Source organism: Dasypus novemcinctus, chromosome 10 (assembly GCF_030445035.2).
Source record: "Dasypus novemcinctus isolate mDasNov1 chromosome 10, mDasNov1.1.hap2, whole genome shotgun sequence".
NCBI classification, from domain to species: Eukaryota; Metazoa; Chordata; class Mammalia; order Cingulata; family Dasypodidae; genus Dasypus; species Dasypus novemcinctus.
This window is the reverse complement of record NC_080682.1, coordinates 101082945-101109518: the sequence shown is the minus strand read 5'-3', so window position 1 is coordinate 101109518 and position 26574 is coordinate 101082945. Positions and strand designations below refer to the sequence as shown.

Below are 26574 nucleotides of genomic sequence, written 5' to 3'. Positions count from 1 at the left end.
TGACCAAATAAATTCCCATCATTTAAGGTGAAAAAATTCATGGCATTTGATTGAGCATCATGGGAATCTTAAAGAGAGGGTAATATAAAACTGAAGTCTTAGTAGTCTTTCTCTCTTCCAGTCTATCCTCCACTTAACTACCAGAGAAATATATCCAAGTGTGTTTCATGTTCTAAACCCTTTCTTTCCACAGAATAAATCTAGACTCTTTTTGTTGTGTTCAGAGTGAATCTACTTTGCTATCATCACTTGCCCAGTTGTTAAAATTTGCAATGTCATAATTTAAGACAGCTGAAAACTATTTTGAACAAACCTACATTTCTATGTCACACATTTTTTCCTCAACTACCAAAAGACATCATTTCAGTATAAGGACCTTGTTCCCTCTATTGATATTCTACAGTGTCTTCAAAGATAAGTTCAGAGAGGAACTTATTCTTTAGTTTATCACAAAATACAAAATGACTTTGTCTTTTCCTTGTATTCCTGTATTTGTTGTATTGGTTCCACTAAGTTAGTAATTTAATAATTTTATTTTCTTTAATTGATAAAAGGGTGCCTTGTTTTTAAGATGAAAATTCAATTCAAGGAAGAATATCTTATCTTTTTAACCAACACAGCTCCTGGCATCCTCAAGCTAAAATGGAATTAGGAAGGGACCAAAAGTGCCTGAAGATATCAATGAAAATGTTGAATGTAATCTGCATTTTCCTTTCTTTGCAATAGTTCATGAAGTACCAGTGCTCTCCCCAGGAATGACTTCCTTAAACCATACTATGTTCAGTCACACAGTTTTCCACTTGCTGGGCATTCCTGGCCTAGAGGACCAGCACATATGGATTTCCATCCCTTACTTCACTTCCTATGTCATCACCCTGCTTGGAAACAGCCTACTCATCTATATTATATTCACAAAGCGCAGCCTCCATGAACCCATGTACCTCTTCCTCTGCATGCTGGCTGGAGCAGATGTTGTCCTCTGCACATGCACCATTCCTCAGGCCTTGGCCATCTTCTGGTTCCATGCTGGGGAGATCTCCCTAGATCGCTGCATCACTCAGGTCTTCTTTCTCTCTTTCACCTGCGTCTTTGAGTCAGGGATCTTGGTAGTGATGGCATTTGACCGTTACATTGCCATATGCTACCCACTGAGATATACCACTATTCTTACACACACTCTGATTTGGAAAATTTGTGTGGTTGTCCTTCTGAGAAGTTATGGTACAATTTTCCCCATGATATTTCTCCTGAAAAGGTTGACTTTCTGCAAAAGTAACATCCTCCCAAACACAGCTTGTAAGGAAATTGTCTTGGCCCATGTTTCCTGTGATGACATTCGAGTAAACATCTGGTATGGGATTTTTGTCCTCATGTCAACTGTGGTCTTAGATATTGTCCTGATTTTTATTTCTTATGTGCTGATTCTCCATGCTGTCTTCCACATGCCTTCCCAAGAGGCCCACCAGAAAGCTCTCAACACATGTGGCTCCCATATCTGTGTCATCATTCTCTTTTATGGACCTGGGATCTTTTCCATCCTCACTCAGAGGTTTGGACAGCACATCTCACCCCATATTCATGTCCTGCTGGCCAACATCTATATTCTGGTTCCACCTATGCTGAATCCCATCATTTATGGAATTATGACCAAACAAATACGGGAGCAGATGTTTCACACATTCTGTATGAAACAAAAATGATTTTCATGGAAAATGATATTCTATTTCTCTCATTAATTCTCTACATGTTTGAGTTACCTTGCTGCAACAGGATGTGGAAATACAGCTTAAATACCTGTTAAGTTACTACATGTTATGATGCATTTATAGCACTTTCTCAAGAGAAATTTTCTTACATGTTTCTTTAGGTCTTTAATCAATCACTTAGACAGCCCTATCTTATTTTTCTCATCTGTAGAATTGAGAACCAGATAATTTCCCCTCCTAGAATGAATTGAACTACAAGCGGCAGCATTTTCTGGATAATTTCTCAATTCTTTTCTCATGTGTTTTAAGGTTTGAATGCCGATATTTATTGTACTTATTTCATTCAGAATGTTTCTACAGTCCTTCTCCACTCTGTCATTTATTTAATCAATATTTCACTTTTAGATATATATTTACTAAAATCACTTCTGCTTTAAAACTCTCATATAGATTTGGGAACAATATAATTTCAGCATAACTTAGTTTATTAATGTTCATATATACATTGTTTCTCTCTTAGAACCCAAAATATTGAAAAAGTTTGTTAAGATTTATCTTAATGATATTCTTGATTTTATGGTCTTTTTTTTGGTAAGGATATTGAATAATAGCCCACTTATTGGCTAAAAAACTGTACACAATATAAGAATATTATGCAATTATAAAGCAAATTGACATTTGAATGTAATAAATTCTTTTAATTTTTTATTGAAGTGAGATTCACAGAATAGAAAATCAACTAATTTAAAGATGAATAATTTATTCACATTTAGTACAGGTATTCCTTGGAGATAATATGGGTTATGTTCCCAACTCCCTCATTAAAGCAACTAATGCAATAAAACACATCCCACAAGTTTTAGGTTTCCCTGTGCTTAAAAAGTTATTTTTACAATAAATTGTAGTCTTTAAATGTGCAATAGTAATATGCCTAAAAAACAATGTATATACCTAAACTTAAAAACACTTCATTGGTGTAAATCCTAACCATCTTTTCTGTCTTCAGTTGTAATCTTTTCAGGGTCTTAACCTGGATTTTTATGGTGGTGACTGATCTGGGTGGTGGTTGCTGAAGGTTGGGGTAGCTATGGTACTTTCTTAAAATAGGAGAACAAAAAAGTTGCTACTTCTTTTTTCTCTTCCTTTCAATTAAGATTTTTCTGTTGCATGCAATGCTGGCTGATAGCATTTTACCCAGAGGATAACTTTTTCAAAATTGGAGTTCATCTTCTCAAACCCTGTCACTGCTTTATCCTTTGATCAAAGTTGATGTGATGTAATATTCTAAAATACTTTGTTGTCCTTTCAACAATGTTCACAGCATGTTCACCATTAGTAGATTATGTATTTTAAAGATTTTTTCTTTTTTTTAAAGATACCTAAATAACACAAAATGTGACAATAAAAATATAGTTGACAACTTCTTTAATTAGTGTGGTACATTCATTGCATTTGATGAGTACATTTTGGAGCATTGCCACACAGCATGAATTAGAGTTTATGTAGTAGTTACCACTCTCTTCCTTTCCATTCAGTGTGTTATGGCAGGATGTATAACGTCCTGCATCTGTGCCTGCAATATCATTCAGGACAATGCCAAGTCCTGAAAATGGCCCTATAGTACACATATATTTCCCTCTCCCTGCCTTCAGTAACTCCTGTGGCTACTGTCTCCGATATGGGCTATTGGTGGGAGGCTGTTCATCTCTTCATAGATAACCTAAGCTGTCTGTGTCTTGACTTGTGGGTGTGGGACAGTGAGAGGCTGCAGTCCTGCCCTTGGTGACCATGGCAATGTCTCCAGTCCTGGAGAAAGAGTTTATCAATGCAAACTCTATCAACTTTAAGTATTCAGGGAAAATGCAAACCAAATGTGCTAAAAGCTTATCTAGCATGTATGAAGTCCATGCTAAAACCTAACCGAGGATTTGGAAAATATATGCTAATTCAAGCCTATTGAGCACTGAAACAAAGAACCATTTGGCTCTTCCTCTGTATAAAAGGAACTAAAAAATCTTGTTTGAGGTTCAGGTTTGAAACAAAAAGCTCCTGAGTCCGGTTGGCCATCAATAAATCATTTTTTCCTTCTCAAAATCATTCCTGAGTCCTGGCCTATCTATACACAAATAATTGAACCTCTCTTGACTTCTACAACATCAGTAAGGGCTCGACCAGAATCACAAACAAAGGCCAGATATGGTAGCATTTTGCTGCCCTTTCCAGATCCCCAAGGAAGCCAGGAGGACTCAGGTGAAACCCAATCTACTGGGTGCCCCTGGATTAAATTTAATCCAGAAAAGGTGTGGACACAACCAGAATCTTCCTAACAAAAATTGAGGGCAATGGAAGGTCTGAAGGAAAATTCTGGGAACGAAAAAGAACTCCAAACATGGAAGAAGGTAAGACTCCCTGGGGAGCACAGTGAGGAGAACCCTAGCTTTAATTGCTATGGTTGGAGGTAGAAAACCTCCCAAGAGAGAGTCCTAGTACCTCCAGAAATTTGGGGGGAAGCTGTTCTCTCTAGGTCTGGAAAAAGGAGGAAAAACAGAAAAAGCCTGGTGTTTTGGGTTTGTCTAACTGCATGTCAGAAATCAGTACTTGTCTTATCTCTGCTGAAAGTGTGAAAGAGGCTTGATTATGATGGGAAAGGATGTTTATAGGTTCGGGTCTTAATGTCCTGGAAATTGGTCTGGATTTTGAAAAACTTGGTTTCAGAAAAATGAATCGGCTTTTCTAGTGAAGCTTTGTCTAGGTGTAAAGTTGAACAGTGAAAAAGGTCTTCCTGGAATCTTTTGTTATGATCCTGAATTGTGAATGAATTTGCTTTCTATCAGATGTTAATATTAAGTGTTCTCTCTTTCTAAGGTTTGTTATGGCTGAAGGGGCAGCTCTGCTGAAAATGTATATATAGAACTTGTGGGTCAGATTAATGACTTTTGTACTTCTGTGTGTGACAGACAGCTCAGTTCTGTGTGGTTATGTGAAGTGGTGGAATTTGGTTGAGCTGGAACCTCCCTTGCCATTGGCAAGGGGGTGAGTTGATTATGGGGCAAAACTGTGAAGTCTGGATGTCTGCACATGCTCTGCAGTCTTGTCTCTGGTTGGCTCCTTTGCTGGGGCTTGGAGGCCGTCCATGTCCACGCCACATACCCAGGTTTGTTGGGGCTGCCCCAGTGAAGGTAACTGGGTCCCTGGGAGGGGTGCCAAGTTTGAGTAGGTTCTTTCGGCCTATTTTGGTGGAAATCTGGGAAGGGAAAGCTGGAAAAAGGGGAGCAGCTTGCCCCTTTCCAGTGAGTCCACGCCTTCTATTCAGAAGCCCCATTCCTATTTGATCACTGCACACCTGACTTCCTGGAAGGGGAAAGGTGAAGGGGATGAAGAGCAGGATCAGAGAGGTGCAATAAAGTTCCCTCCCTAAGATGTCAAAGGCCAAAATAAATTTGCATTCTGCCCAGGTTCTGTGAAACGATGTAAAAATGCTCTGGAATGTTGTAATACTGTAAACTTGTCTAAAGGAAGAGGCTATCGCTTGAAAACAATGGACCTCTAATCACTTGATAGCCTCTTTAATGGTCTGGCTGGGAACTTCAGGGTTATGAAAGTCCAAAAAAAAATAGGGGGTGAACCAGCACTTTGGAATCTGTGTTTGGCTTTTGTCAGTTGCTGGTGCCTAGGAATTCATGGTAAAGGTAGTTTGAAAATGAATCCTTAAATGCCAGTACTCTCTTGTTGGTGAATTCAATGCATAACTCGCAGATGAGAATTTGTTCCCTTACTAGGAAAAGGCAGAAGTTCACAGGATTGTTACTAATAAAATTCTTGTAACTTAATTAATAAAGGTATCCAATTTACCTTAAGGTTAAAACTTAATGAAAACTGTAACTAAGAGTTATGATCATTGATAGAGCATTTATATTATAAAACAGTGGAAAGATAATAACTGAAATTATAACTGGGTGGATTTAGCCTGAACCGATTATTGTAAGTGTAAATTCTAAATAACCTTACCTTCATTTATGGTCACTTCAAGCCTAGCCTCATCCCTTGTCTTTGCTTATGTTTCTTTCATAACAGCTGCTGCCCCTAGAGTCCTGGGAAAAGCAGACATGGGACATCCCTGTCTCCTGTCCTATTGATATTAGTAAGCCTGCTTTCTCTCATGAAATTCAAAGTAAATATAAGGTTCTGAAACAAAGAAAATTGTATTAAAGCACTGGGAACATTTTAGTTACAAGCCATTAATTAAGAAACAAAATTCTTGTGCGAAAACTGTGTGGTTATAGTGCAAATTAAGAAAAAACCTTTTAGAAATCTTCAATTATTTTACAGTCACACTTGCTTTGTAAAAAATGAAAGTTTTAAGTAACCAAGTTATGTTTCTGCTCAAACTATTCATGCCTGCCTATTTGCTCAAATTGTTGGTTATATATGCAGTTATATAAGTAATATTTATTTCTAAAACCTAAATTAAACTGAACGGTATATAAAATAATGCAAATTACAAGTAACATCAATGAGTTGTATTTCTGTGTCTAACTCTGTTTGTGCCTGCCTATTTGCTCAGTGTGTATCTTCATACATCAGGATAATAATATCAAATTAACAAATGAAAATTCTTAAAAGAGCTCTATTCAAATTGTTAAAAACAAATAGGCAGTTATATATGTGAAGAAATATTCCTGCAGCCCAAATTAGACTAAGCAGGATGAAAAGGTCATATAGAAATCTGATTACAGGAACTATTGGGAAAAGGGCCTTCTCTTTGCAAGAGCTTTGAGGGTAGGACTAGGTGTGGCAGATTAAATCTATCTACTAGGCAGGGTAATTAAGAATCAGTTTGCCCAGTAATGCCCCCGTTTAAGCCTTTTAACAGCCTTAAAATAAGGGTGTTTAATAATTCTATTACCAAATTTAAGTAAGTAAAAAAAAGTCCATAAAGCTATGGAAACATCTTCCCTGGATTATAATTAAACAAATTATGCGATTATAATATATTTCAGAACCTAGAAGTCATAATGCTTTTGAAATTATTCACAGTTTCAGAATTTAAACAACCAAAAAGAGGTTCTGGTTTTCTGTAGGGAAAGGGGGGGGAGCATTTCTTGCATAGAGTATAATGGTTTCAGTTTTATTTAGCTTGGGTGTAATCTCCCATAGTTTATAAATTACCCAGTAAATAAATTAATATTATATGTACAAAATCTTTGGAGTAATGAAAATTGTAATTCATGTTAAAGAAATTAAATTAAAGAAAAAAATTGTAGATATGCTCTCTTAAATCAATAAAGTAAACTTCTTTGGTTGGCAATTGTAATTTAATAAGTTTATTTAAATGTAAGGTAAGTGGTCTATGTGGTTGTGGTCAGTTATAAAGAGTTTGTAAAAACATTTTCCAAACTGAAATGTTTAAATGGTTCTAGTTCTAGAAGTCATTGCTAACTAAAAACCTGAATTGGTATTGGTATCGTGACAATAAACCCTGACAGAAGGTCACCACAAGGTGTGTATTTAAGTAAATGGTAATGAAAAGTTACCTTAATTCTATTGGGAATCTTCCGTTTTTATTTTAACAATGAAAAATAGTTTTTTCCCCTGCTACTACTAAAGTAAAATGCCTGCTAATATCTTCATGGTAAAAGTGTAAAAAATAAACAAAGTCATTTTATACATAATGTGTTTCATTAAATATGTTTAAAATATATATAAAAACAATAGGTAAACTTTAACATTGTTAAACTCTCTTGTGCATTCAGAACAGGTCTTGAATACATTACAGGTTGCCTCTCCATGTGAGTTATTGGCTAGGCTGGTCACTGACCCCTCAAATAGAAATATTTGCTGTATCAGTCTCTGGTTATGCTCCTAACGTTGATGGAAACTACATTGCAGTTTCAAGCTCCTGAAGCAGCCATTGAGGCCTCGGTAGAGCCAAGCGTACAATGGATATTGCCTCCAGATTGGCACTCTTTCATAGTGCCAGAGAGCACTATGAACCAGGCTGGTAGAATACTGGAAACTCTCTCTAGGATCGACGATGCTGCAACTTGCTCACTGTGTGAAGAACACGCTAAGAGGAGCCGTGATTACCAGGATATTGTAAGTAAAACTTAAACACAATTGGCATTATGGCCTGCTCCCATGGAGAGATAGCATGTAAAGTATTATGAACCTGAAACTTAAAATGATTAATTGCAACTCAGAATCCTTATGCATTAAGTAATACATTAATTAATATTAAGTGCTGTATATTATCCTGTACTAAATATATGCCTAATATTTATAATGTTATCTTTTCTATTCTGGATCAGGTACACAAGTACATTAGACATGTTAAATTCTTGGTAACATCATTTTCTAAATAGTTAATAAACATGTCTATAAAATAAGGTGGCGGTCTTAGGTGAGAAACAATGGGGCCATCAGTGGCTTGCAGGTACCTAGTTGATTTGTGCCAGGCTCAGCCAACCTACTAGTCTACTGTACTCTACTGTGCAGCAAAAATGAGGCTTGCTTACTAATAATGCGACACCTATCAAACAATTGAAATTACCAGAAATTGTACAATTAAAACCAAAATGTAAAAAAAACTTTATTCTGTAGTTCTGATCACTCCCACAGCTAAAAACTAAGAGAATTTCCAACTTATGTACTAATCCTGAATGAAACCCACTTCCCAAAAGGTGCCAGTTCACCAGGAGCATCTGACAGAGCACATGAGTGCCAATCATTAAACAGCCTGAAATGCGTCTTCAAAACAAAGCTAAATATCTGTTGCAATTTCTCTCTGAAAAAACATAAATAAATAAAAGCTGTTCCCACCAGCTTTTAAAAGGGTGCAATCTTTATAGGCACCTAACCTTGTCTACCTCTGTCATCCAAAGTCCTCTCTTAAAAATGGATATTCCAAATTTTTAATTGTTTGTTTCTTTCAGAGTGAACATCTTATTAACCATATGAGAACTTCATCCAGCTTCATGCAGAATGCCAGATCCATCTTCCTCAAGTTAAAATAAAATTAAAGTTTTATACCTTGTTATGGAATGACTACAGCCCATGGCCAGTAGGAAGCAGTTACAGAAAAGAAATAATCTCCCTTCAGCACCCCTTTAAGATTAAATGTATAAACTCTGTAAGGGTAAAATAAAATTAATAGATGGATCTGGAGCCTGACTGGAAATCCACCTGAGCACAGTGGCCCCAGGATGACTGCAGGGGGGCCCTGCCCCAGGAATCTACTGTCCAGAATGGAAACTTGTAAAACCGGGATTGGATGCTACCCAGGAACTTTGTCTTTAGGTGCTAACGGAACATTAATAAGTGAAGAAATCAATCAAAACAATGAACAGCCACCCACCTCATAACTCCAACAATAATTATGCCAAAGGTTAGCAAGTTAAGCTTTAGCATAAGGGGGGAAATAGATGTGGGCTATGAGTGGGAGGCTGTTGTCTCTTTGTAGATAACCTAAGCTGTCTGTCCTGACTTGCGGGTGTGGGACAGTGAGAGGCTGCAGTCCTGCCCTTGGTGACCATGGCAATGACTCCAGTCTCAGAGAAACAGTTTATCAATGCAAACTCTATCACTTTAAATATTCAAGGAAAATGCAAACCAAATGTGCTAAAAACTTATCTAGAATGTATGAAGTCCATGCTAAAAGCTTACCTAGGATGTGGAAAATATATGCTAATTCAAGGCTATTGAGCACTGAAACAAAGAACCATTTGGCCCTTCCTCTGTATAAAAGGAACTAAAAAAATCTTGTTTGAGGCTTGTGTTTGAATGAGAAAGCTCCTGAATCCAGCCGAATGAGAAAGCTACTGAGTTCAGACATCCATCAATAAGTCATTTTTTTCCTTCTTAAGATCATTCCTGAGTCCTGGCCTTTCTATACACAAATAAACGAACCTCTCTCTACTTCTACAACATCTCCACATCAATGATATTATTTCTTCCATTACTAGAGTCACAATATTTTTATAGCAGAATATCAGCAAGTCTACTCTAATCCATATTTTATTCCCTCATTTTGAGGACCCTGGGATGGCATTGTCCACTCCACCTCTAAATTGAGAGGGAACTTAGATCCCACATGGCTGATGCATGGAATTCTACTTGCAGCTGTAGACACTCTCAGGTCCCTGGTTTGGTGGGTGACCATCATCCCCTCGCTGACAGCTGACCTGGGTAAGTCCAACAAATCAGAGTGTAGGTTGGACTCAACTGCGCTGAGGCCCATACAACACTTTCTTTGCTCTTCCATAAGGAGAAACTCCTCATCCATTAAAATATTATCATTAAATTGAAGCAATTCAGTCACCACTTCTAATGCTAGTTCTCTTGCTATTTTAGCACATCAAGAATTCTTTCAGTGAAATCTTGAACCCCCAAATCATGCACTGTAAATTAATGGAATTAACATCTCCCATATCCCCGTTAATGCTGATATTCTGACTTCCTACCATGAATTACAAATATTCTTAATGGCCTCCAGAACAGTGAATTCTTTCCAGAGGTATTCAACTTACTTCACCCAGATCCATCAGCAGAATCACAGTCTTTGGCAACTAGAGACTTATGAAAAGTATTTCTTAAAATAAAGTCTTGAAAGTCAGAATAACTCCTTGATTTATGTTCTGAAGAATGGATGTTGTGTGCACAGCTATGAAAATACTGTGCATCTAATTGTGCTTCTCCTTCACAACTCTTGGGTTACAAGATGAATTGTGAATGGGCAGTAACATTTGAAAGTAATTTTTTTTTTTGCCTGAGAAGTAGGTCTCTTTATTGGTGTTAATATATTGAATAAACCATGTTATAAACAGATGTGCTGTCATTCAGGCTTTGTTGTTCCATTTTTAGAGCACAGACACAGAAGATGTAGCATCATTCTTGAGGGCCCTAGGATTTTCAGAATGCTAAATGAACATTGACTTCAACTCCAAGACACCAGCTGCATTAACCCCTAAGAAGTCAACCTGTCCTTTGAAACTTTGAAGCCAGGCTTTGACTTCTCTCTAGCTATGAAATCCCTAAATATCATCTTGTTCCAAGAGAAGGCTGTTTCATCGATACTGAATAGCTGTTGTTTAGTGTAGCCTCCTTCACCAGTTATCTTATCTAGTTCTTCTGGATAACTTGTTGCAGCTTCTGTGTTAGCACTTTCTGCTTCACCTTGCACTTTGATGTTATGGAGACAACCTATTGCCTTCAAGCTCATGAACCAATCTCTCCTAGCTTTAAACTTTTTTTCTGCATCCTCTTCACCATTCTGAGCCTTCAAAGAATTGAAAAGAGTTAGGGTCTTGCTCTGGATGAAGCTTTGGCTGAAGGGAACATTATGGCTGGTTTGATATTCTATCCAGACCCTTAAAACTTTAAGGTTGTTTCGCTTTTTTAAATCATTTGTGCATTCACTCTACTAGTGTTTTTAATTTCCCTCAAGAACTTTTCCCCCTTTGCATTCATGACTTGCTGTATGTCACCAGGGGTCTGGCTTTCAGTCTATCTTGCACTTTAACAAGTCTTCCTTGCTATCTTAATCCCTTCTAGCCTTGATTTAAAGTGAGATACGTGCAACACTTCCTTTGAGCAGTTAGAGGCCACTGTAGGGTTATTAGTTAGCCTAATTTAACTATTGTTGCATCTTACCTAATAGGTAAGCTGAAAGAGAGGAAGAGAGGTGGGGAAAAGGTGGTCTGTGGAGCTGTTAGAACACAAAGCAATTATTAATTGAGTGCCGTCTTATATTGGCATTATTCATGATGATGCAAAGCAATTTAAAATATTAATATCAAAGATCACAGATCAGCATAACAAGTATTTTAGTGATAAATAATAAGTTTGGGGAAGTGGCTGTGGTTTAATCAATTGGACTCCCGTCTACCATATGGGAGGCCATGGGTTCCTGTCCCAGGGCTTCCTTGGGAAGGCAGGCTGGCTTGTGCGCTGCGCAGAGCTGATGGCCCACGAGCGACAGAGAGCTGAGGCAGCAAGATGACACAACGAACAGAGAAAGCAGATGCAGTAGAATATGAAGGGAATGGACACAGAGAGCAGACAGAAAAACAAGCCACAAAGGGGAAAAATAAATGAATCTTAAAAAAAAAAGTTTGACATATTCTGAGAATTACCAAAATGAGATTCAGAGGTAGAAAGTGAGCTCATGCAGTTTGAAAAATTGCACTGATGCAATTCAATGCAGGGTTATCACAAACTTCCAGAGTACAAACAACAAAATTATCTGTGAACCACAATAAAACCAATTGTATCTGTAAATTCACAATGTTGTGCAAAAACCATTTCTATAGAGCTCCAAAGCATTTCTCAAATACAAAAAGTAAACCATATACCCATAAAGCAGTTGATCATCATTCTCCAGCCCCTCAGTCCCTGGTTATCCCCAATCTGCTTTTTATCCCTATGGATTTATTGGCTCTGGTCCTTTCATGTAAATAGATTCATCCATTATGTGCCTGTTCGTTCTCTTAGCAGAATGCTTTCAAAGTTCCTGGCAGAAGCATGTACCTGTGTTTTATTTCTTTTTATTGCTGAAAGTATTCCACTGTATGGATCTAACCCAATATGTTTATCCATTCACCACTGATGGATATTTGGGCTGTTTCCCTTATGGCTATTCTGAATCATGCTGCAATAAACATACAGGTATATATATTTGTGTATCTATGCCTTTTTTCAAAATTTTTAGATATGTATCTAAGTGTGGAATTGCTGAGTTATATGGTAATTCTATATTTAACTTTATGAGGAAGAAACCAACTATTTTCAGATAAAAAGGTATTATTAGGAAAAAACTCTGAATATATTTTCCTATTGGTAAGAGGTCAGAAGTCATGTAGGCTAAATGAATTGGCATCAAATATTTTCAGGGATAAAAAAGAACTGTGAACTCAGAATTCTTTTGGTGCAGGGTAGAATAGGGACCTAAGGAGGAAGGAGTTTAAAAGCTAATCAGCCACACACACAGAAACTGAGGCAATGGCCTGCTAAGTTACAGAGGCTGATGCAATGTCCTGCTAACTTACATGAGCCTCAAGCAAGTTAGGAAGGGCAACTTACAAGCACACACACCCAAGGCCTGCAGGATCAGAAGGAAGCCAGCAACATCATCACATGGCAGGAAAGAGAGAAGGAGCAGGAGGGGCTGCACACTCTCCCCCCACTTTCAGATTACCTCACATCTAGTGGGAAATGCCCAGAGGCTAATCAGTGCTGGCCAACAATCCCTACAGAGCTCATGGACAGAGCTAGATGGCAATCACCACTGGACAGCAAGTCCCCATGCCCCTTAAGCAGATCAACCCACCCCATAGACTTCCCTTGCTTAGTCTCAAATATGCCAATCAGCACAGACCCTGGAATTCTGGACCCACATAACACAAGGGACCCCACGGCAGAACTTTACATACTTCTTCCTTGAAAATGCCCGCCTTCATCTCTGAAGGTATACTTTCTTTCTCTCACTTTACCCCCCAGTAAATTCTCTGCCTGCCTAATTAATTTTTGGCTTGTCCTTGAATTCTTTCTTGTGGAGAAACCAAGAACCTAGATAGTGACCACTGCCTTTGATAACATATCATGGTGAGTCAGGTGGAAGGAGATAATCTTCTCTGGTAACCACCCCTTCCTTCTGATGAGACTGGTGAGGTTTTGCTTTCTAACCAAAGTCTATGTGTATGTGTCAGGTGGAGGATGTGAGCATATGTGTCTGTCTGTATATATGCCTGTCTCATTTCCATTCAGGTCTCTTTCCAAAGGAATGTTGGAGCAACACACCAGAAATCTGTTTGCCTTTATAAACAGTATTTATTTAGGGTAAAAGCTTACAGTTCCAAGGCACTAAAGAGTCCAACTCACGGTTGGTTTCTCTTGAAAGTCAATTGTCATTTGTTGAAGCAAGATGGTCACTGATCTCTGCCTGGTATCTCTTTCCTGGGTTCCTCTTCCTCTTAAGACTCTGTGGGCCCAGCTTCGTCCCAGTCTCAGCTGTAAGCAGTCATAGGGCTTGTCGCTCAGGGCTTCCTGTATCAGTCTCTGGCCTAGGGTTCATTTCTTTCTGTGCCTTCTCAGCTGCTCTGCTTCTCTGGTCTCTACACAAAGTCAGCTGTAAACTACCAGATGAATGGCTTATCTCTCCCGGGGTACCATGATCAAGCATGACAGAGCTCTCTCTGTTCACCTATGTCTTCTTAAAGTGTGTCTGTATATATATGCCCCTCAAGGTGTTTGGGACTCAACCTGAATCACACCTTACTGATGTGGTTGAATCAAAAGCCTTAATTTGATTTTATCGCGTAAACTTTTATTCTTTGAATTTAATGCAATCAAGAGTTATCACACCCAGAGGAACAGATTAGGTATAAATGTAATCTTTTTTTTTTTGGATTCACAAATAATCTCAAAGTGCTACACTCTGCTCCCAAAGGACCTAACCTAGGTTCACTCAGAATTCTCTGGGTTCCACATGTGGTAACATGTGTCCTAAAAGGGATGAGGAAATGTACTACCAAACTGCTCAATTACAACAAGCACAGGGAGGCAGACAAGAAGATTCTGAATCTAGAAAGTCACCTTATTAGCCAGTCTGTCTTCCATATCTGTAAGAAGCTGCAACAACCTTTCCTGGGTCCCCAAACTTACATGAATTCCCTTTGAAAAACAGCCTCCACAGTTTTCAACAATTGAGACCACACCACCAAAGTGGAGCAGATAAGGAAGGCAGGGAAAAGGCCTGGAGATAAACTCACCTTCTAGCTGTCACTGTTAAAGTCACCCTGACACCTCAGGACCACCTTAATTCAGGCTTCCACATCAGCAGGAACCTGCTTCAAGAGTGGAGAGGCAGGCCCCTTGCCTCAAGCTGCCTTGTAGCCAAGACCTGCCAGGGCCTTGGGCCTGGTGGGACAGCAAAGGCCTGGGGGCCAAGTGGGGCTCCCTGAGCATACTGCTAACCATCAACCTGGAGGATCTTCAGATGACCCTTGACATGGCAGGTAGATCATTAATTTCTTAATTAATATAGAAGCCACTTAGTTGGTCTGGACCTGCCACTCCAAACCTCTCTCATCTGGGTTGGGCCCGATAAGGGGAGTGAATGGGGATTCTAAATCTAGGCCTTTGCCATTGTCGCCTCAGGAAGGAACCTTTTAAAAGCATTGTCACCAAAGAACTTTAACCCTTGGGTGAAGTAGCTTATGAAAACCCCACCCCAGTCACTGTCGGGGTCAGGGCTTCCTGGAGCCACTCAGCTCCATGCCTATCAGCTGCCCAGAGGATTTCCTGCTGGAATGAAGCTGAGGTCTCTGCCATGGTAGAACACTAAGAACTTTGTTTGAAGATGATTCTGAAGTCAGGTCTTTCCCTATGGCAAGGAAGTGTGTAATTCTTCTGTTCTAGTCTGAAATTCGATTAACTCTGTCGGTCTGTTCATGCCTAAGTGTTCGTAAATCAGATTTGGGGTTTGCTTGTCACAAATTAATTGATTAATTAATTTCTCTTAATTTTTTTTAACTGGTTCATTAAAAAATATGAGGTCCCCATGTAACCCCTGACTCCCTCACCCCACTCCTCCAAAAGCAACAACCTCTTTCATCATCGTGGAACATTCATTGCATTTGGTAAATACATTTGTTTTTATTTTTATTTTTTTTATTTATTTTTATTTTTTAATTCATTTTTTTAAAGTATTACATTAAAAAAATATGAGGTCCCATTCAACCCCACCACTCCCACCCCACTGCTCCCCCCACAGCAACACTCTCTCCCATCATCATGACACATCCATTGCATTTGGTAAGTACATCTCTGGGCATCGCTGCACCTCATGGTCAATGATTCACATCATAGCCCATACTCTCCCATGTTCCATCCAGTGGGCCCTGGGAGGATCTACAATGTCCCGTAATTGTCCCTGAAGCACCACCCAGAACAACTCCAAGTTCTGAAAACGCCTCCACATCTCATCTCTTCCTCCCATTCCCCGCACCCAGCAGCCACCATGGCCACTTTTCCCACACCAATGCCACAATTTCTCTGTGGACTTTGATTGGTTGTGTCCATTGCACATCTATGTCAAGAGGGGGCTTAGATTCCACATGGATACTGGATGCAATCCTCCTGCTTTCAGTTGTAGGCACTCTAGGCTCCATGGTGTAGTGGTTGACATTCTTCAACTCCATGTTAGCTGAGTGGGGTAAGTCCAATAAATCAGAGTGTAGCAGTTGAACTCTGTTGAGGCTCAGGGCCTGGCTATCATATTGTCAGTCCAGAGATTCAAATCCCCTAGATATATCTTCAACCCCAGCACCAACTACAATTCCAGTAAAGTAGCATGAAAGTCTTGTGACAAGAGATCCCATCTGTGTCCAGCTCCATCACGCAGAAACACCAGCTCCAAAGCAGGGCCAACTCACATGGCAGTGAACCCCATCTGCCATGACCATAGAACCTGTGGGTCTCTTTAGCCCTCAAAAGGACCAATACCTGGGGTTGTATCTACTTTATCTGTCTCTGAGACTCTGCTCAGGTGTGCATAAGGGCAATCCTTCTGACAACCTCCAGACTCTTTTTTAGAGACTCATAGCCATATAAACTCATTTCTCCTTTCCATTTCCCCCTTACATTAGGTCAAACAGCATTTTAAACTCCTGTTATTATATGTAGACAGGGATATTCTGCTGGTCCGTGTTGAACCTTTAATTCAAGGTCATTTTCTAGTTGCATCATCAGCTGGTACTTGGTAGTGATCCCTCGGTGCCAGAGAGGCTCATCCCCGGGTGTCATGTCCCATGCTGGGGGTAATGCATTGCATTTACATGCTGAGTTTGGCTTCGAGACTGGCCACATGGTAAATACATTTTGGAGCACTGCTGTACCACATGGATAATGATGTACATTATAGTTTACACTTTCCCCCAGTCTACACAGTGGACCATGGCAGAACCTACAATGTCCAGCAACAGTCCCTGCATTACCACCCAGGACTACTCCAAGTCCTAAAAATGCCCGCACATCATATCTCTTCCTCCCTCTCCCCACCTTCAGTAACTACCTAGGCCACTTTCTCCATATAAATGCTATAGTTTCTTCAGTAACTATTCACAATAGTTACACAGTAGAATTTCAGTAAGTCCACTCAAATCCATACTCTATTCCTCCATCCTGTGGACCCTGGGATGTTTATGTCCACTCCACCTTTATACCGAGAGGGGGCTTAGATTCCACATGGATGACTGATGCAATTGTTCTGCTTGCAGTCGGAGGCACTCTTGGCTCCCTGGTGTGGTGATTGACCTTCACCTCCCTGTTATCTGGCTGGGGTAAGTCCAAAAACCAGATGGGTAGAGTTACAAGTCCTCTGAGGCTCAGGGTCTGGCTATCACATGGACAGGCCAGAGATTTAGGTCTCCTGAGTATACAACAACCCCAGCACCAACCACAGGTCTGGTAAAAGTAACAGAAGAGGCATGTGTAGAAAGGTCACATCTGAGTCCATCTCCATCACACTCAGGAACACAAACACCAATGTAGGGCCAACTGACATGGCACGGAACTCCAGAGACATCTGCCATGACCACAGAACCTGTGGGTCTCTGTTGCCCTCAGATGAACAGATACCTGGGCTTGTATCTACTTTGGCTGTCTCTGAGACCCTGCTGAGGCATGCATAAGCACGACCCCTCTGATGACCTTCTAACTCTTTTTTGGAGACTCATAAGCATATAACCTCATTTGTCCTTTCCATTTCCTGCTATTCTTTGAGGTCAAAAAACAGTTTTTAACACCTGATATTACATGTAGGCTGAAATATTCTGTTGGTCTTTTATACAAGGTCTTGCTCTAGTTACATCACCAGCTGGTGCTTGGTAGTAATCCCTCGGTGCTAGGGAGGCTTATCCCCGGGACTCATGTCCCATGCTGGAGGGAAGGTAGTGCATTTACATGCTGAGTTTTGCTTAGAGAGTGGCAACACTTGAGCAATACGGAGGCTCTCAGGAGGTAACTCTTAGGCACCCTGCAGCTCTAGGCCTAGTTCATATTTCAGGCACACAGGCTCATAATTGGAGCCATCAGCATAGAGGGCTCATCTTTGGATCACCCATCTTTGTTGGTCTTTGCCATTGCCCTTGGGGGATTGCTGCTGTTTCACTGAGGGATGTAATAGAGCTCCCCTGACTAGGAACTTAACACTCCCTCAGTTGTTTTTAACTGTAATTACTATTAAAATATCCAAACATTTTTATGTACCCTGTATACATGCACTGGAGAACTCCCTCCCAACCATGTGGCCCCCATCAATAATAGCCCACACCAGTGTTCCTCCCCTGCCATAGTTGAACCACTCTGTGGTCCAAAACTTCTTCAAAAATGAAGCCTAATATATTGCAAGGTTCCATTAATAGTATTAAGGAATATAGTGATGGGTTTAAAGGTTAGAGATAGAATACATACTAATTTAGAAATGTTAAATAAATAACAGTAAAATGGGGTATCATAAAATGAAAAAATGAAAAAGCTTTGTTTCTGATATTTTGCCTTTCATCACTGCAATAAGTGTTGTTCTGTATGTACAGTAGCAAAGCAATTTCTTCCATTTCTTCCTCAGTGTCTACATCCTTTCTTATTCTTTTGTTTTCCTTCTAATTATTAAGTTAGTCTTCACAAAAGTTTAAGATCACAATATTTCACATATACAATATATGGTACTCCCACATATTCAACATCAAACATTTTGTCCCTTCCCAACAATGATCTTTTTACATATTCATATCATATTTACTGCAACTGATGTACAGATATTGAAACAATATCTTTCAAACATGGTTCCATTTGGGTTTGCATTATGGTTTATATTTTAGACTATACAATTTTCTAAATTGTTAGCTATCTTATGTTTTACATTATGGTTTGCATTTTAGGCTGTAGAGTTGCGGTCACCCCTCGGGCTGAAGTGTGGTTTGCTGGCTGGGCGGGGGAGCAGCTGCGGCAGGACAAGCCGCTGCCCCCATAATAGGGTGGCTGGTCGGACTCACCGCCACCCCTGAAGGGAGCTCGGCATGGGCACAGAGTGCCCTCGGGTCTCCCCTTCTCGGCAGCCATGCTTCCGCTGCTGCCCCTCCTCCCGGATAGCCCCACACGATGCCTTTGAGGCAACACCCTTCTTCTTCTTTCTCCCTGCCCAGGCGCAGGGCAGAAAATTCCAGTCTGCCTTTTTCCCCTCCCCCGACAGCAGCAACAGCCAGGCGTGGGCGGAAAAATCCAGTCTGCCCTTTTCCCTCCCCCCGACAGCAGCAACAGCCAGGCATGGGTGGGAAACTCAAGTCTGCCCTCTACCCCAGCAACAGCAGCCACCAATCACTAAACCCTGCCCCTTCCCCCAGCAACAGCGACAGCCAATCCCTAATCACCACCCCTCCCCCGTCCACTACCTCCCACCGACCTTTCTCCGGCAACCAATCAGAACAGGGCGTGGCTTCGACCAATCAGCCTTCCCCAGCCCCTATAAAACTGTTGCCTCTCCCTCAATAAAGTTGGACTTGCGTGTTTACCTTGTCTCTGTGGTAGTTCTTCTGCCGTGCGCCCTCCAGTCCTGAGAGCCCCCGACAAGGGCCTGGCCTCCCTTGTCCCCAGTTCGTCGCCTGCTTCTCTGGGCGACCCCTTCGTCGCCTGCTTCTCCAGGCGGCCCCTTCGTCGCCGGCTTCGCCGGGCGACCCCGTCAGCCGAACCGCGCAACCCCTGTGAGACCGATCCCTCGTCTGCTGCCGGACCGACCCCTCATCCCAAGTGGGACCGACCCCTCATCCCGAGCGGGACTGACCCCTCGTCCAGAGCTGGACCGACCCCTCGTCCGCAGCCAGACCCCACCTCTACCGACCGAGCAAGCCGCCGCATAGAGTTTTATACATTTTTGTATAATTTAAAATGTCCTGTATCCATCTTTGCATAATCTTGTGGAACACTTTCATTGCCCCACAGTTACACTGAATCCATCTATTCAATACCTTTTTCCCCCTCTTGTCAAGGTCCACAGTGACAATCAATCTTCCTTACTTGAAGGACCATCTTCAGAAATACTTGCAAAAGTGTTGAGGGCTTGACATGCTTGACAGCCCTAACCCATTGGGAGCCACCACTTCTCTCGAGAGATACAATTCCCTCTTTTGTGAACATCAGTCCTCCCCAGGGTGTTTGTATACCTTCACTCTTATTGTATGGATCTCCATCCAATGATATAACTGACTATGACAAAATGAGCACTCACACACTCCCTAGAAGCCTGCCCTGTGTCAGATGTGTCCCCCATCTTAAACAGGTAACATTCCTTATTATATTTTCTAAAGAGTTTTCTCAATATTATAGTTTCCAACACATACTTGGCAATTTCCTGTGTTCAAATATTCCTCCCATCCTCCCCTCAATTTCTTGGGCCGTCTGACCCATCTTCCCTTCCCTAGCACCCCTCAAGCCCACAAAGCCCCACCCAAAGGTATCTCTATGCCCCCATATTATCCTTTCCCTGTACAAATACTTACATCCAGCTTATCACAGATTTCACCCATGTAGGTGTCAGCTTGCAACCTTCCTCCACCCGCCAACTTCCTTTAAGCCTATCATCCAGCCTCTTGCTGTGTGAGACAGCCTGGTTTACTTATTACATGTCAGAGAAGTCATGTAGTATTTGTCCTTCAATGCTTGGGTTGCTTCACTCAACATAAGGTCCTTAAGATTCATCCATGTTATCCCATGTGCTTGTACTGTATTCCTTGTTATAGCTGAGTAGCATATACCACGTTTTATTTATCCATTCATCTGTTGATGGGCATTTGGGTTGATTCCAACTTTTGGCAATAGTGAATAATGCTGCTATGAACATTGGTGTGCATATATCATTTTGTGTCCTAGTTTTCAGTTCTTCTGTGTATATACCCAGCAGTGGAATTGCTGGGTCATATGGCAAATCTATAGCTAGTTTTTTGAGAAACTGCCAAACTGTCCTCCAGAATGGCTGGATCCTTCTGCATTCCCACCAGCAGTGGATGAATGTTCCCATTCCTCCATGTCCTCTCCAGCACTTGTAATCTCTTGTTTTTTTAATAACCACCAGTCTTATGTGAGTATGAAGGTGTGAGTTGGCAATCCTCTTCCCTTCTTTTACATCCGATATCCAGTTCTCTAGGCACCATTTGTTGAAGAGGCCATTTTCTCCCAGTTGAGAGGGTTTGGTGGCATTGTTGAATATTATATGACTGTATATATGAGGATCTATATCAGAACTCTCAATTTGGTTCCATTGGTCAGTGTGTCTATCCTTGTGCCATTAACATGCTGTTTTCACTACTGTAGCTTTGTAGTATGTTTTGAAGTCAGGTAGTGTGATTCCTCCAATTACGTTTTTCTTTTTCAATATGTCTTTCACTATTCAGGGCTTCTTTCCTTTCCAAATAAATTTAATAGCTAGTTTTTCTAGTTCATTACAGAATGTTGTATTGATTTTTATTGGGATTGCATAGAATCTGTAGATCAGTTTTGGTAAGATAGACATCTTAATAATATTTAGTCTTCCTATCCATGAACAGGGAATATTCTTCCATGTATTTAGGTGTTCTTTGATTTCCTTGAATAGTGTTGTGTAGTTTTCTGTGTAAAAGTTTTTTACATCTTTAGTGAAATTTATTCCTAGGTATTTAATTTTTAAATTTGCTATTGTAAATGGAATTTTTTTCTTGAAGATCAATAAAATTAACAAACCCTTAGCTAGTCTAATGAAGAAAAATGAGAGAAGATGCAAATATACAAAGTAAGAAATGAGAAAGGAGATATCACCACTAACCCCACAGAAATAAAGACGATCACCAGAGGATACTTTGAAAAACTATATTCCAACAAGAAGGACAATTTAGAGGAAATGGACAAATTCCTAGAAACATATAAGCAGCCTACATTGATGAAAAAATAAATTGATGATCTCAACAAACCAATCACAAGTAAGGAGATAGAATCAGTCATTAAAATCCTCCTGAAGAGAACCAGCAAGATGGTGGTGGAGTAAGGGGCTCCTAGGATCATTTCCTGCTACAGGGCAGTTAGCAAACACTCAGAGCTCTCTGGAGCTAGCTGATGCACCAGTTTCGGGGTTCCAGGAGACCAGAAGAGCATCCAGCAATGTCTTTGAAAGAGTGGAAGGAGGAGACTGCCCATCTGCAGAGAAGACTCATAAGTAGAGTGCTCCATGCTCCTGAGGCCGGTGCCCATCCTCCACTGGAGTCACAAGCTGCTTTGGGAGCTATTCTGTGACTGGAATTCAAAGCTCCACTTTCCCAAAACGGGGGAGGAAGAGTCAGTTGGGCACCAATTTCAGCTATTGATGAGGAAACTCAGTGGCCTACAGTATAATCCTGAAAACAGCTAAAGCTTGAACCTATCCAAGTCAGAAAGAGGATGGGACCTGCCAACTTAATTCCACGCTTGGGATGAGGGGAAGCAGGGCAGACTGAAAATCCTAGCGCTGGTGGAAACCAGCTTCTTTCCATCCAGACCAGATTGCAGCTCTAGCCTAGACCCCAGTGCCACCTTCAGCAGGGAGGAATCTTCAGGAACCTGTGCCAGTCTCTCTGGGAAATTACTGGCTAAGCTCTGGAGGCCAGTGATTGTCCTACTCTGGCAGCACAAGCTGTCCCAGGAGCTATTCTGTGACTGGAATCAGAAGACCCATTTCCAGAAAACAGGGGAGGAAGAGACAGTTGGCTGCCGATTTTCATTACGGATGGGAGACTTGACTGGCTAAGAGAAAACCCTGGGAACAGGGGTGTGTGAACAAGCCCAAGTCAGAAAGAGGCCAGTAGCCGCCATTCTGACTCTGCCCCCAGCCTGAAGGGAAGCCGGGGTGACTGAAACTCTCAGTGTAGGCAGGAACCAGTTACTTTCATGCAGATCAGCCTGAAGTCTGCCTAGGCTTCAGCCCCGCCTCTGGCAGGGAGGAGGCTGAGGAGTCCACACCAGGCCATATAGGTAACTGTAGGTAACTTTGGCTGCCATAGATTGAAAATCAGAAGTCTATCAGGACAACTGTGGTCATCTTGGACCTGCGCTGCATAGATTGTTGCCCACACCTACAGCCCCATCCCTGCCCCAGGCAGGGGAGAAATGAATGTGAAGCTTCATCAGTTGCTCTGGGCAACTACAGTCTAGGCCTGCATGTGGGTTATCCACATAGCTGTGACCCTGTCCCTATCCCTGGCAAAGGAGAAAGTTGGAAGAAGCATCATTTTTTAAAAGATTTATTTATTTATTTCTCTCCCCTCTCCCCCCCACCCTGGTTGTCTGTTCTCTGTGTCTATTTGCTGCATCTTTTTTCTTTGTCCACTTCTGTTGTTGTCAGCGGCATGAAAGTCTGTGTTGTCAGTGGCACGGAAATCTTTTTGTTGCGTCATCTTGCAGTGTCAATTCTCTGTGTGGGTGGCACCATTCTTAGGCAGGCTGCACTTTCTTTCATGCTGGGCAGCTCTCCTTATGGGGAGCAATCCTTGCACGTGGGGGACACCCCTGTGTGGCATGGCACTCCTTGTGCGCATCAGCACTACGCATGGGCCAGCTCCACATGGGTTAAGGAGGCCTGGGGTTTGAACCGCGGACCTCCCATGTGGTAGACAGATGCCCTAACCACTGGGCCAAGTCCTTTTCCCAAAGAAGCATCATTGGTCCCTGGTGCAATGAGGGCAGCTTGAGCCTCCACAGCTTACATCACCAAGTACATGCTTGCTCCTACTGCACAACCAGCAAGGGAGAAAGGATGGGAAGCCCTAAACTAAAGAGAAAAACTGCACCCAGAATAAATACTCTAGGAAGCCAAATGCAAAAACACCAAGAAAAACTTACAATCCACACCAAGAAACAGGAAGCTATGGCCCACTTAAAGGAAGAAGATAAGCCTCCAGATGACATAAAGGAGTTGAGACAACTATTTATAGATGTTCACACAAATCTTCTTAATAAGTTCAATGAGATAGCTAAAGAGATTAAGGATATTAAGAAGACGTTGGATGAGCACAAAGAAGAATTTGAAAGCATACATAGAAAAATAGCAGATTTTGTGGGAATGAACAGGGCAATCAATGAAATAAAAAAAAACATTGGAATCATATAATGGCAGATTTGAGGAGGCAGAAGAAAGGATTGGTGAGCTTGAAGAAATGGCCTCTGAAAGTGAATATACAAGAGAAGAGATGAAGAATGCATGGAAAAAATTGAACAAGGTCTCAGGGAACTAAATGACAGAAAAGACGTGCAAACAAACATACGTGTCATGGGTATCCCAGAATGAGAAGAAAAGGGAAAAGGGGCAGAAGGAATATGTAAAGAGATAGTAGTAGAAAATTTCCCAACCCTATTCAAGGACATAGACATCCTTGTCCAGGAAGCAAAATATACTCCCATCTGAAAAAATCCTAATAGACCAACTCCAAGACACACACTCATCATAATGTCAAAGGCCAAAGACAAAGAGAGAATTCTGAGAGCAGCAAGAGAAAAGCAATGCATAACTTATAAGGGATATCCAATAAGATTAAGTGCTGATTTCTCATCGGAAACCATAGAGGCAAGAAGACAGTGGTCTGATGTATTTAAGATACTACAAGAGAAAAACTTCCAGCCAAGAATCTCATATCTGGCAAGACTGTCTTTCAAAAATGAGGGCAAAATTACAATATCCACAGATAAACATAACTGAGAGAATTTCTAAGCAATAGACCAGAATTTCAGGAAATACTAAAGGGTGTTATAGAGCCTGAAAAGAAAAGACAGGAGAGAGAGACATGTAAGGGAGTCTAGAAATGAAGATTATATCAATAAAAGTAACTAAATGGTCAAGAGTGTGGTGAAAATAAAATATGACAGATAAAACTCAAATAGTCAGGAATAAACTTAACCAATGATATAAAGCACTTGTATTCAGAAAACTGCAACTCAATGTTAAAACAAATTTAAAAAGCCCTAAATAACTGGAAGAATATTCCATGCTCATGGATTGGAAGACTAAATATCATTAAGATATCAATTCTACTCAAATTGATATACACATTTAATGCAATCTTGATAAAAATTCCACCATCATTAAAGAAAAAATTGCAAACACAATCATTAAATTTATTTGGAAGTGTAAGGAATCCTGAATAGCCAGAAACATCATAAAAAGGAAAAGTGAACCTTCTTCTCCAGACTTTATATCATAATACCTACCTATATCTGTAAAAACAACATGGTACTGGCATAAAGACAGACAAAATGGACCAATGGAACCAAATTTATGGTTCAGAAACAGACCTTCACAGGTATGCTCAAGTGATTTTTGATTAGCCTGTCAAACTGACACAGCTCAGACAGAATAATCTATTCAACAAATGGTGCTGAAAAAATTGAACATCCACAGCTGAAAGAAGGAAAGAGGACCCTATCTCACACCTTTTCCAAAAATTAACTCAAAATGGCTCAAAAAACTAAAAATGAAAGCTAGAACCATAAAACTTCTAGAAGAAATTATTGGAAAATATCTTCAAGACCTGGTGGTAGGTGGTGGATTCTTAAAGGAGGTAAGAGAAGGACTGAGTGGACTACTGATGTTTAATGTATGTAGAAATTTTAATTAGCTTTACTGTAAAATTGTGGAAATGTATAGAGTTGATGGTAACACACAGTGAGTAACAGCTTGTTTATAAATGGGGATGTGACTGAAAATGGTAAACTAGTTATGTAAATGCCAATTGATAGAATGCTTGAGAATAAGCTAGGAACTGGATAGCATGGTAAACCAAGAGGTGGTGAGAATTGTGGTTGATGGTACAGATGCAAGAGTGTCCTTTGTTAGCTAGAACAAATGTATATCACTACTGCAGGGTGATGGGAATGTGGAGAAGCATGGGAAAAATACAGCTGGAGTGGCTTATGGACTGTGGTTAGTAGTAATAATATAATATTCTTGCATCTATGCAAAAGATGTATTGTGTCGCTACTGAGGCAGTATGGAAAATGTGAGCCAAATGTATACTATGGACATGGTAACAATCAGATGATATTATTTTATCTGTAGCACATGACACACCACATTGTGGTGTGCTGATGGAGGGGTGTTGTTTGGGAATTCTGCACATGTGCATGATTGTTGTATAAGTTTACAACTTCTGTCATAAAAAATATACTTAAAAAATAATATTAGGGTGGGTTGGGGGAAAAATACACCAAATGTAAGAAAAGGACTATGATTAGTAGTATATTTTGACAGTGTTCTTTCATAGTTTGTAACAAATGTCTCATGACAATGCAAGTGTTGGTGGAGTGTTGATGTATGGAACCCCTGTATGACGTTATGCATGTTTGCTTTGTAAGTTCACAACTTTTACTATATACTTAATTGTTTATGTATATTGATAAATAAATGATATAAAGATAATAACAATCGGATTGGTTAGGGGAAAACTACTTTGCTTAGTAGTAATAGTTTGACAATGCTCTTTCATTGTTAGTTTAAAAAGTTTAAAAACATTGCAAGTTATTGGTGGTAGGGTGAGATGTTATATATGTTTGTTTGATGTTATATATGTTTGTTTGGTAAGGTCACAACTACTATACACTTATTGTTTATGTATTTTTATGTATGAGTGATGTATTTCAATAAATTTAAACAAACAAACAAACAAACAAAAACCTCCCAACCAAGAAGAGCGCTGGGTCAGACAGCTTCCCAGGTGAATTCTGTTTGTTACAAATTGAATAACAGTGGATGGTAACCTAAAAATGAGTCTTTGAATATTATCTAGCAACTGGTTTAAATGTATTAAAGAAACCACATGGAATTATT

General features: G+C 40.4%; 1 protein-coding gene across 1 annotated transcript; it reads left to right on the top strand.

The window, feature by feature from the left end:
- Positions 1-755: 755 nt before the first annotated feature.
- On the top strand, positions 756-1700 carry LOC101420507 (olfactory receptor 52B4-like). The gene has a single exon (XM_004476752.2). The coding sequence runs from the start codon at positions 756-758 to the stop codon at positions 1698-1700; it is 945 nt and encodes a 314-aa protein (XP_004476809.2).
- Positions 1701-26574: the final 24874 nt, after the last annotated feature.

Bases quoted from the DNA above. Each gene is read 5' to 3' on its own strand.
- LOC101420507 (XM_004476752.2), top strand. From the start codon at position 756: ATGACTTCCTTAAACCATACTATGTTCAGTCACACAGTTTTCCACTTG.